The following is an 11,468-nucleotide window of genomic DNA, read 5'->3' as shown; positions in this document are numbered from 1 at the left end:
GAAAAAAAAAGGTATCTGGTTTTGTTTGAATAATGAAAAATTGAAAAATGTAACGGAGCGGGAGGCTTTTCATTTTCACTGGCAGGAAGCGGGAAGAAACGGATGGGATTTTTTGTTTTGTTGTAAGCGGACGCCAAATCAAAATGCAATCACCTTAAATATTCACTTTTATTTTCCCTTTTGGTTCTCGGAGTTCGACGCCAATGGCGAGGATTAAGCACACTGCCCACAAAAAATCCGTCGCCAGAAAATCGTCAACTCCCAAAGAAGCTGCTGCTGGTACCTCTCTCTCTCTCTCTCTCTCTCTCTCTCTCTCTCTCTCTTCATGTATGGATTTTGTTGGATTTGTGTGCGCGGGTTGAGGATTTTGATTTTTTCGTTTCCGAAACCCTAATTTTTGTTATTTTCTGCAGGTACTGGCGGAACCTCGGCGGCGTCGCCTGCAAAACAACCGGTATTCTCTTTCTCGCACTTCATTTCTTGTTAGTAATTTTCTTGTTGCCCAAACGGAGTTTTGCTTAGTTTTTTTTTATTTTCATGAAATCCTCTAATTTTCTCTGATTGGCTGCTAAGAAAAAGGGCGGTAAATAAAATATGTATATAAATTAAAAATACCATTAAAATATTTAAGCCACGCACTTAGTTTAGTGTTATATTATTGGTTTATGTCTAATTCCCCATTGGATCTAACCTTCTTGAGTTAAAATCCTAATAGTTAAGGCCCTTGAAACTTAATCACTTATCCTTGATCCATTGAAGAAAAATTTCGTATCTGTAATTCTGACATTCCTAATTTATTTATTTTCAATAAATTGAAGGATCCATCTGCACCACGGAGGAGATCTGAGAGGAGTTCTCAGAGAAGTAAATATGTTTTTTCATTATTTTTTTCTCATCTGTTTTTTGATTAGTTTGTTGCCAACAATGGTGGTGATAAATGATAATGCTATAGTGGAAAGAAGTTGATTTTGAATGTCTATTGCTGTTGTGTTGTAGCTTCTGAATCGCAAGAGCAGCAGGAACCTGAGACGAATGCTCAAGCAAGTAAATATGTGTTTCTTCATGGTTTATTTATCTATTTTCCCATTTGTTTGACACTGGTGAAGCTGGTGGTGATGATGGTAATGGAAATGAAATGATTTTGAATGATTGTTGTTGTTACTTCTACAGCGCCGCAATCAAAGAAGCAGAAGGGATCTGAGAGGAATCCTCAAAGTAAGTTTTTGTTTCTTCATTGTTTATCTATATATCTTTCCATTTGTTTGACACTGATGATTGTTGTGGTTATGATGGTAGTGGAAATGAGTTTATTTTGAATGGTTATTGTTATTACATCTGCAGCACCTCAATCAAAGAAGCAGAAGCGATCTGAGAGGAATCCTCCACCAACACAGAAGAAGAAATGGCGTTACAGGCCAGGAACCGTGGCTTTAAGGGAGATCAGATACTACCAGAAGACGTGGAATCTGATTATCCCCGCTGCTCCATTTATCAGAACCGTGAGTTCTTATCTCCCTTGTTGATGTATTACACACTTGTACCCCCACATATGCATGTTGCTGTGCTCATAGATGTTTGATAGGTTTAGTGCTAGGAGTTATGCACTGCGCCAGCTAGTCGCTCTTCTCTGTTCACAAATCAGAGAACTACTCATGATATTTGTGTACTTGCCAATTTAACAAATTCTTTGATTCTTGTGATGTATATTTGATTTTGCATTTTAAATTGTATAGACAAGTTGCACTTTACATCTTTTCAATCTCAGAGTTAAAGCTTTATTTGTGAACAAGAATGTGATTAGATTTTCTGTTTACTTTTTGTATGAAGATAATATCTACTAGATTTCATGCGCTAGTTTTGCTAGTGAAATTTGTTGATTGATCACAAAATTCTGACACCGTCGTCCTTCATTATAGGTGAGAGAGATCAGCATCAATATGTCTAAAGATCCCGTGCGTTGGACACCTGAGGCTTTACAAGCAATTCAAGAGGTGAATAAATGTTTTATTTGTTTTAATGGAAATTTCACCTGGTAGTAGCAGAATTACGATGCAAATGTAAAATATCTGCCTTCCAATTTCAGTGAGTTGTAGCATATTCTTGTCGGTTCTAATAAGCAGGCTTGATGAGCGATCCTCCCTAGGTATCATCGACGTCTATGAAAGTACATTTGATGGTTCCTCAGCTGCTTATTCCATTTAGTTCTTCTCATTATCCCAAGCATGCCATGACCATAGGCCACTATAGCATTCCTCTAAAGCTTTTGTTGTGCCAGTGCATGAAGAACTTAGTGTAGATTATTAGAAGACAAACTAGCAACGCATATTGGTTTTTACCTTTGCAGGCAGCCGAGGATTTTTTAGTCCACCTGTTTGAGGACTCGATGCTTTGTGCAATCCATGCGAGGCGTGTCACTCTTAGTAAGTAATTCTGGAATTTAATGTTTGCTTAATTAAGTGTTATTCTCCAAATGCTGTGTAAAATTTACAAGTTGACCCGGTTTCACTTGCCTCTTGTGTCCCCAGTGAAGAAGGATTTAGAGCTAGCTCGACGGATTCGAGGGGAAGGGAGGTTCTGCTGAGAGCATGACAGTAGTAACTGGCTCCGTACTCTGATTTAACAATTTTAGAAAAGGACACCATTCTTTTTTATTTTTATTTTTGGCCTGACAGTTGCCATCTTGTGCTGTACATTTACAAGTACGTAGATTTCAAGTTTCAATAATGCCACTTAGCATTGATTTTTTTGTTGATTGATTCGGCTTTTGTTTGGCATAAATGTGATTCAAGTTGGATGTTGCATCTGGGGAGGTTTTGCTGGGATCTTGTGTGGTCGCGGTTATGCATAAGTGCTGTGTTACGCTTACGCATATGTTGGCGGATATTTCGATATCGAATAGATATTTTACATACTGAAATAAAATATTTTGTATAAAAGTTAGATATTATATATATATATATATATATATCATTATACTAAAAAATCTATTCATCTAGTGTAATATAAAACTCAAAAACGTGTATTAAATTACAAAAATAATATTGAAAACTGGGAATATTGGACGGTTTTCATGAAGTTTTCTACTTCGTCCTACAATTTCATGGAATTATAGGCTGATATCCTCGATATTGACGGATTTTTGCTTAATTTTGCCGATATGAGTGAGTTTAGTCTTCAACCCCCTTTCTATATCAATCTTTGATCCGATATTTCCGTTAAAATATGGACAATATCGATACAATTTTAAACATTGGTGCTATGTTGGGATCTATATTGGTGTATACAAATAAATGTTTTGCTGTTATTGTTACTCACACGAGCTTCCCCGCTTATTGGGTTTTGCCATATTTCATTTAGGGGTTTGATTTTGCAGGGTATCATGTCTTGTTGGTTGAGGCGTAAATATAAACGGAAAACATCCCCATTCCACTTCCGGCAATCTGAAGAGTGTCCTTACACAGAATGACGAACCCCTTGCCGGTTGAGCGAACCTTGGTTTCTGCCAGTGATCCATTCCAAGTACCTCTCCACAGTTTCCAGCCCACACAGCTCCTTCACAACCGGCATGGTGGCGGGAACATCCAACTGGAATATCGAAGCTGATCCATCTAAGCCGCCCCACTGGAGGAGCTGTTTTCTCGATTCTTTAATGGCAGCCCTTGTAGCACAGTGAACAGAAACCGCAAGAAGTAATGGTGGCTCACCAGAAGCTGCACAAAAGATTTTCAATGTGTTTCACGACACCTTTCAAATTTGGCGATCAAACACTTCTTTAAATTGAAACGTTTGTAATAAATTGAAAATTTAAAAAAATACGGAAAGCATATATTTTTCGACTTTCAAATTCTGCAATAACATAAAGTTTTCGACTTTTCAATTTTTGTAATAACATAATATCTCTCTTTTTTCAAAATCCGCCTACTTTTACTTACACAAAAATCTTTTCTGGTATCATTTGTATTTGAGATAAGTAGAAGTGTGCAAGGCACGCATGGTACTAACATAAAAGAGTCTCAGAAATATTTGAATGGCATACCTTTTGAAGAGAGCACGCGTTTTTTGTGATGCCCACTGTTCAATACTTCAACGTTGAACTGTTTGGGTATGGTGTCCACAGTAGGAATTTTATAAGTCCACGTACCTTCTGAAATCACCAACCCATCTGAGTTTTCCAAGTATTCTTCAAGCATGAAAAACCCAATACCTTGAACAAAAGCACCTTCGATCTGCAAGAAACATGCACTGTCAAACTTAATTAAACCACATCGACTACAAGCAAGTGAACTGGCTTTATGGATCTTAGCAGATTGCAGAAAAGTTGAAATCTGTGATTCTTATTCCAAAGACAATTAGATGATGAAAATGCTACAATGCCTTGAATAGACAGACCATAAAGACGCTAGATACCAAAAGTATCCTAACAATGTATAAAATGAACATAACTATCAACTTTCCTTGCAATGGAATATGAAAGATTTCTCCCAGGCAGCACCTACTGGCATTAGCGATACGAAAAATAAAATCTGACATCATGCAATAAGATCGGAGTCGCCTCTAGATCTTAATTCACAGAAAATCATTATAGAACTTCGAGTAGCATGTAGGTTTAATCATGCCAACCTGTCCTAAGTCCACAGCCGGGTTGAGACTCTGACCACAATCGTAGATAATATCTGATTGCAGAATTCTGGTTTCTCCAGTCAGGACATTTACCTCCACCTGTGATCAAGTAGTTTCATTGTTACTACTCTAGAAATTTTAACTGATAGTAATTGGTAGTACTCATCCTAATAGTGCGACTGTGACATTGCACTATGACATTGCATCCATAAAAGGTTGTTGAAAATTCAACGGGCGCAAAAGAACTAAAATACACAAGAATAAAATGAAGTAAGACTGTTAAACACAAACTTGCCTCACTCACAGCAGCGCCATAGTTAAGGTACTTCATGGAAGCAAAATCAGGGACATAGTAAGAACTTGCTGATAAGTTCACAGCTTCCAAGGATGCCTGCATTTTGACAGAATAATGATACACTGCAATTTGGGAAAAATGCAATAAATTGATTGAACGTTAAAAAAGAAAAAAAGAGTGATGCAGTGCGTGAAGCGCCATGGCAGGGATTTGTAACAAATCAATAAGTTGATTAAATGTTTAAAAAGAAAAGAAGTCATGCAGCAATAATTTCAAGGCCATTGCTATTCATGCTTCCCTCACTCCTATGGGGGACTGCAAATAACATGCTATTATGGTAGCAGTCCAACAAAGGAGCACGGGTGTGCAAATAAGCCCTCCCCGAATCCAAGTAGAATACCTGCTGAATAAGAGTTTCCCAGTTAACAGAGCCCATTTGCTCCTTCAATCTCCCCTTGAGAGTAGCTAACCTCTCAACCAAAATATTACAGCAAAGTCTAACCGCCTCACAGCTTGCCTCAGATGTAGTGCTCCCGGAAGTAAATCCCCCTTGAATTAAGCTCAATGTATCAGATTGCACCACCCGTACTTTATCCAAAAGGTCTCCACTACCATCACATTGAATTGAACCAAGAGCAAAAGCTGCCATCTGTTTTACCTTCGTCCAGAGCCCCTGACCCAGTTCAATTCCTCCAACTTCAACGACAACAGACCCATCACCTAAAATGCTTACTCTTGCTGGAGTTGGCCTCAGTATCACTTCATGCAATATCGGTACTCGAGAAATTCCTCTTTTCTGCCATTTATTACACCTATTAAATTCTTTTACCATCTCAGTCCTTGGGTTAAAGCTTGAAGACATGGCCAACTTGTCCCATATAAACGGTAATGTATACTCCAGAGGTTCACCAGCGCTGTGCTCATAAAACAAATCAAGGCTGTGAGAGGTGTGAAGATTAATGCTTCTCACAGAATCCACTTCTATAGAAAGGATGGATGCTACATGTTCAATTACAGCTTCAGCAATAAAAGACCCCTGCACCTCCCCAGGGGCCCGCATAGCAGACCTACTCGGAGTGTTTGTTTTACACACCTTGAAATCGAAAGCTAGAGCACCCCAGTCATACTTCTTAAGTGCAGACAGAATATTGTTTGGCATTACTGGACTTATATCTAGGGAAATCCCTGCATTTATTAATATCTCAAGATCTAGAGCAGTAATCTTCCCATCAGACTTGAATCCCACACTGTAAGTTATCTTCATGGGATGCCTTCCTCCAGCCATTATCATATCAGTCTTCCGATTGAGATACATCCTTACAGGTCTATGTAATTTGTGTGCAGCAAGAGCACATGCAGTTGCCACCTAAAATATCAGAATTGCAGCACCTTTATCTTCTATTCAACATTGGGAATCACGTACAAAAAAAGTCATAAACATAGACAGGTGATAATAACAAGTGCTTAGTCTACACTTAAACTGGACAAACTCGTCCACGATTAGATAAACAGTAATAAAAATGGAATATAGAGATTCCAATAGGTATTATACTCACAGGCATGGACTTTACGGCCTTTCCACCAAAGCCCCCTCCAACCCTTCTTGTAATTACACGAACATTATTTTCAGGAATACCAAGGCATTTTGCAATTGAAGAGTGTGCAATCTCAGGGCACTGACTTGAAGTGTAAACCACCATGCAGTTGTCTTCATCTGGCACCGCAAGGGCAGTTTGTGTCTCCATGTAGAAATAGTATTGTGAACCAAGTTTGATCTGAAAGCCAAGTATGCACGGATTTGTAAGTTAGCGGATGGCCTTTTCATGTATATGAATAAAACCAAGGAACAACGTTGAATATCGAAAACCCACATTACAAGGATCAGAAACAGGGCAGAACATTAGTGTGGGAAGGGGACTGGGAAACAAAGAAAGAATGTTATATTGATTTCAAGTACCTCAGCAGAAATAATCTTGTGATCAGCTGCAGCCATTCCATTTGATATGTCACCAACCTGTTTCGGATACAAGAAAGGAGGGACCTCAAAAAAATTAGATCTCTTAACTGCCTCTTCGACTGATAGAATAGGTGGGTCTATATCTTCCATGTCATAATCCACCACCACAAAGTTTGTTGCCAAGTCTGCATGTTTCTGTGTATCGGCTACCTACAGAATTTTTTTTTGATGAGTATACACACAATCCAAAGAAAGAAGAAAAAGCATTTTTGTAGTTTGGCATTCATTCAAACTAAGATTGTTAAATATAATCACAGGATCGTGGAATTACCACGAAAGCAAGACGCTGACCAGCACATTCGGTAAGATCGTCAGCGAAAAGAGGTTCTGTACCAAATATAGTCTTAGACCCTATGTTCTCCCCAGACTTGGGAATATCTTTAAAAGATATAAGTGCAGCAACTCCTTCTGGATGTCGTTTAGGTTCAAAATTTATTCTCTTCACTCTAGCCAAAGGCTTTGTACTATAAATGAACGCTCCATGTAAGCAATTTTTCGGAGACGGAATGTCGTCTACATAGACTGCCTCACCTACAATTTGATGGTCATGAATGAGATAAGTACTTTTGTTCTCAAGAGCTAAAAGCACTCAAGAAAACATATAAAAGAAATAGAAAAGATACATAGTTGGATTAAGAAAAAAATCAAAAAGGCAAAAGGTCAACCAAAACTCGGTGCCATAAAAGTTTAAACATGATCTGTTCAGAAATTACACAAATACCCACACACATATATATAATATAATTACAGAGAGATAGAGAGACGACGGGAAGAGGACACAATACCATATAGCAAGTGAATTAATTGCCCACAACTGGTCATTAGTTTATATTCTGTCAATATTGGTTTCATTAAGATTTTGTTTCTTATATAAAAGAATGATTTCAAAAGATGGCAAATGAGACCTTTCAATAAGCATATTGTAAGTTTATAATTCAAGCCCTCAAAGCCCTCAATACTTTTAGGTATGCAACATGACCGGCCGGCGAGAAAAATATATCAAGTATATCATACTACAATTTTCTCAGCTAGATAAAAAGGAACATTTTGGAGAAGAGAACACGACTGCAAACTAAGTCCAATACCAAAAAAATGGAGACAATCATTGCTTATTGCCTCACCGGTGTATTTTATGGAAGTCATATTTGGAATCTGTTGATCATATATTTCTTCGTTTAACTTCGGGTCTGTGGCTGAAGTTGGTTTGGGAGGGATATAAAGCTTAAGGTATGTGGGCTCACACTATGGTCTGGAAGGGAAAGAAAGCTGAGGTTATGTGAGGCAGTATGATCCTCACTTTGTTTTGGGGGGCTTGGATGAAGAGGAATAGAAGGATTATTGAAGATTCTGTGGGAGCTGGTTTAGTGGAGCTTTGGGATAGCATTTATTGTCTGTCAGCCCTTTAGGCTTCTGTTTCCCCAGAGTTCAAAGGAAACTCTGCTTCCTTAAAATGTCTATATTTGGAAGCTGATATCCTCTTAGTTTGTTAGCAATTTTTAGAGTCTGGTTGTGTCTTGTTTGTTTTGTTCGGGCTGTAGGGCATGGTCTGCTAGTCCCAACCGCCCCCAAACACCCCAAAAAAAATCCTGTTCTTTCTGTTTCCTTATTTAATTAGCACCAAAGAGAACATTCAAAAGGATGCTAGTGATTAGACATCCCTATAATAACGTGAAGGATAAGTTGGATAACTAACCTGAAGCTTGTATGAGACCTCCAGATTTTGTAATTGGCTTACCAACCGGATCATACTCTGTACTTAATTCAAGCACCTGTTTAGCAGATGACAGAACAGTTGTCATCTTATTATTAGCACCTTGGTTCCTTTTTAACTTAGAATAATTGGCCAACAAAGTAGTTCCCAAGAAATCATTGGAAATATCATATTCCCTGTCAATTAAGGGGCTAAAGAACTCGAAAAGAAAACCAGCAGCCAAGCTTGTCCTGTAAGCAGGGCTTGTAGTTCCTTCTTCGGGAACCACAACATCTTTAACTAATTTAATAGCGTCATACAAAACACCAGGACTCAGCACTTTCCCAGTTAAAAGTTCCTCAACCTTTCTTGCTCTAATTGCTTGTTTAGTTCCATAAGCACCAAAAGCCAGACGACAATTATCCACCATAATTTCATTGGAAATCTTACAAAACGATACTTCAGCTAGGAAGGCAGCATTTAAATAAGCCAATGCGTTTCCTAGGGGTCTTGGTGCAGCTCGATAGGTTTCAAACAGCAATACAGTGTTGGTTTCTGGAGAAACGTTTCTAACTGCTTCCCATTTTGGGATTTTAACACTTAGAAGTACACTTTTTGGATCCAGTGGAGACTGTTTCAGAAAATCCTCCAACATAATCGTTTCAGATCTAGAACCATCCATTATATTTACCTCTGAATCCACAGCAAGAAGTATTGTAGCAATATCTGAAGGAAAGCATTTTCTCTGTGTCATCACCAAATTCCCTCCTATACTAGCTGTATTTCTGATGAACCCTGAAGCGATTTTCCCCATATGATTGGCAATTTTTTTCAACACAACCTCACCTCTTGATGGAGATTCACCGTTGTCCTTCTTCCTCAAAGCTTCAATAACCTTAGAGATTGTTACAATTGCTCCAAACTCAACCCCTGTCGGATCTATCTTAATCATTGATAATTCAGCAACATATCTGAGATCAATGTATCTGTCATAGCGCTTTAGTTCCTTGTAATAGCCCGTCCCTGTGTTTCCAACAACTAATTTCATATCGTCTGCATTATCAAAATCACTAGCTGTCAATAAGTTTTGAAGCTCCTCAACTCTAACAGGAATGTACCAGCAATATCTCTTTGGATCCAAAGACATAGAAGAGCGGATTTCATTTTTTAAGAAGTCCGGAAATGTACAGATGTCATTGTTATGGTTATATAGGGGCAATCTACTTATCTTTACTTCCTTACTCTCTCCCTTCTTCCAAAAAGAATTGAACCCCAAATCCTCCATATCAACATCAGCTGCGAAACTCTTGCAGGCATCAGCAATTGATCGATACCCAGTACATCGACAGAGGTTACCTGCAATAGACTTTTCAGCTTCGGAAACAGTCAGCTTGGAGAACCCATGAGGGGGTTCAGGTCTATTCGTCTTTTTAGCATTGACCAGAGCACCAAAGAGTGAAACACACATGCCAGGAGTACAAAAGCCACATTGAGAAGCATGGAAACCAGTAATCCTTTGGTGAATTGGGTGGAACCCGTCTTTGAGATTTCCAAGGCCTTCGGATGTTGTAATTGAACCTCCATTTACACTGCAAAGCAGAGTGAGACATGAACTTACAGTAAAATCTTTCACTTGGTCCGCAACAGGATCGTACTTGGACAGAAGCACAACACAAGCACCGCAACCACCTGCAGCCAATCTTTTAAGTGCATGTCATAAAAATTATCCAACTTTGTGCATATCATCAACCTAATCTAATATGATTACTAAGGTAATGTTTTGTGCATATCATCAACTGAACTCCTGAAATTATAGTTTGTTCACCGCGAAAGCGAGTGACTAACAAGTTTTGATTTAGCCGTCAAATTTCATTTCCACAAGTATATAAATCTTTGCATTTTCAATCCCCATCATTCATTCATTTCCCGTACAACTCGGTACTACGTACCATTGAAGAAAAATCGCAATGTTTGATCGTAAAATGATATAAAGCTACAAGCATAGCGATCCGCCTTCCAGTCAGCATATGAACAAGGAAGAAAGGTATTCGGGCAAATGACGGAGAGAGAGAGAGAGAGAGAGAGAGAGAGTGAGAGTATTAAGACCTTCGCCGCAGCTGAGCTTGACACTTTTGAATGTGGTGTGACAACGCAAGAAGTCGAGGAGAGTGGTGGAAGGGTCAAGGGTCGAGAGCTCAAACCTCTCCCCGTTAACTGCAAAAACCAGGCTGCCACCGCTTCCTGCAGCTTCTCTTTCGTCGGCCATTTCCGAGAGCAAATGGAGAAGAACCCAACCGCAGCTTCAGAGGCAAATCTACTAATCTACACATTCAGGATTTTCCACTACAAATCCAAAACCTTGAGAATTTCCAAAAAAGTGATGTCAATTTCACCGATTCTCCGTTACTGATAGTCAAAGTGAAAGCTCCAAGGCCTCCCTACCCTCAATCAAATTTGAGGACCCCTTACCCTTCTTCAAGTTTATCTTTGTAATTTTTTACTACACATCAATAGTTTTTCAATTAAACTTTTAAATATTTAATTAAAGTACTTTGACTTTACACCTGTCAGCATAATTACATGTAAACTATTTTTATGTCATTGTTGTAAATATGAATGTTCATCATTTCATTACTTATTCATTTGCCTATATAATGAAGGCCAAGGCCACTAACAAATAAGAGAAACATAAGTAGCAAAGCAAAGAAAAGAGAAAATACTAGAGAGAAGAGTGAAAATAGTGAGAGTTATTTTGTACTCCTATTATTTCAAATAGTAAATAAATAAAATACTAGTGCTACCCCAAGGACATAAGCACACTTGCCAAACCTCGTAAATATTGTGTC

At 38.5% G+C, this 11,468-nt stretch overlaps 2 protein-coding genes across 7 annotated transcripts; one reads left to right on the top strand and one right to left on the bottom strand.

Moving 5' to 3' along the window:
- LOC148698015 (uncharacterized) lies at nt 1–3,872 on the top strand. 5 transcript variants are annotated; one of them, XM_088691121.1, is made up of 10 exons: nt 1–279; nt 414–454; nt 819–864; nt 997–1,044; nt 1,171–1,215; nt 1,342–1,499; nt 1,917–1,991; nt 2,345–2,420; nt 2,526–2,591; nt 3,374–3,872. In XM_088691121.1, the coding sequence occupies exons 1-9, from the start codon at nt 204–206 to the stop codon at nt 2,579–2,581; spliced, it is 621 nt and encodes a 206-aa protein (XP_088547247.1). In that variant the 5' UTR covers nt 1–203; the 3' UTR covers nt 2,582–2,591; nt 3,374–3,872. The 5 variants fall into 5 exon arrangements, with proteins under 5 accessions (XP_088547247.1, XP_088547244.1, XP_088547245.1 ...); XM_088691119.1 differs by having other exon boundaries at nt 142–283; nt 418–454; XM_088691120.1 differs by lacking the exon at nt 3,374–3,872 and adding an exon at nt 2,790–2,936 and having other exon boundaries at nt 142–283; nt 418–454.
- On the bottom strand, nt 3,167–11,126 carry LOC137742705 (abscisic-aldehyde oxidase-like). Of its 2 annotated transcripts, XM_088691115.1 has the most exons (10): nt 10,729–11,126; nt 8,626–10,311; nt 7,204–7,463; nt 6,873–7,082; nt 6,472–6,690; nt 5,316–6,281; nt 4,916–5,011; nt 4,621–4,719; nt 4,037–4,226; nt 3,167–3,710 (listed from the first exon to the last, which is right to left on the bottom strand). In XM_088691115.1, exons 1-10 carry the CDS (start codon nt 10,886–10,888, stop codon nt 3,454–3,456), a joined length of 4,143 nt encoding a protein of 1,380 aa, XP_088547241.1. In that variant the 5' UTR covers nt 10,889–11,126; the 3' UTR covers nt 3,167–3,453. The 2 variants fall into 2 exon arrangements, with proteins under 2 accessions (XP_088547241.1, XP_088547242.1); XM_088691116.1 differs by lacking the exon at nt 4,621–4,719 and having other exon boundaries at nt 10,729–11,078.
- Nucleotides 11,127–11,468: the final 342 nt, after the last annotated feature.

The sequence above is a fragment of the Pyrus communis genome, chromosome 3, assembly GCF_041283825.1.
Source record: "Pyrus communis isolate YQ-2024b chromosome 3, ASM4128382v1, whole genome shotgun sequence".
In the NCBI taxonomy this organism is placed as follows: Eukaryota; Viridiplantae; Streptophyta; class Magnoliopsida; order Rosales; family Rosaceae; genus Pyrus; species Pyrus communis.
Note: the sequence above shows the minus strand (reverse complement) of the source record. Positions and strands in the feature narration are given on the sequence as shown.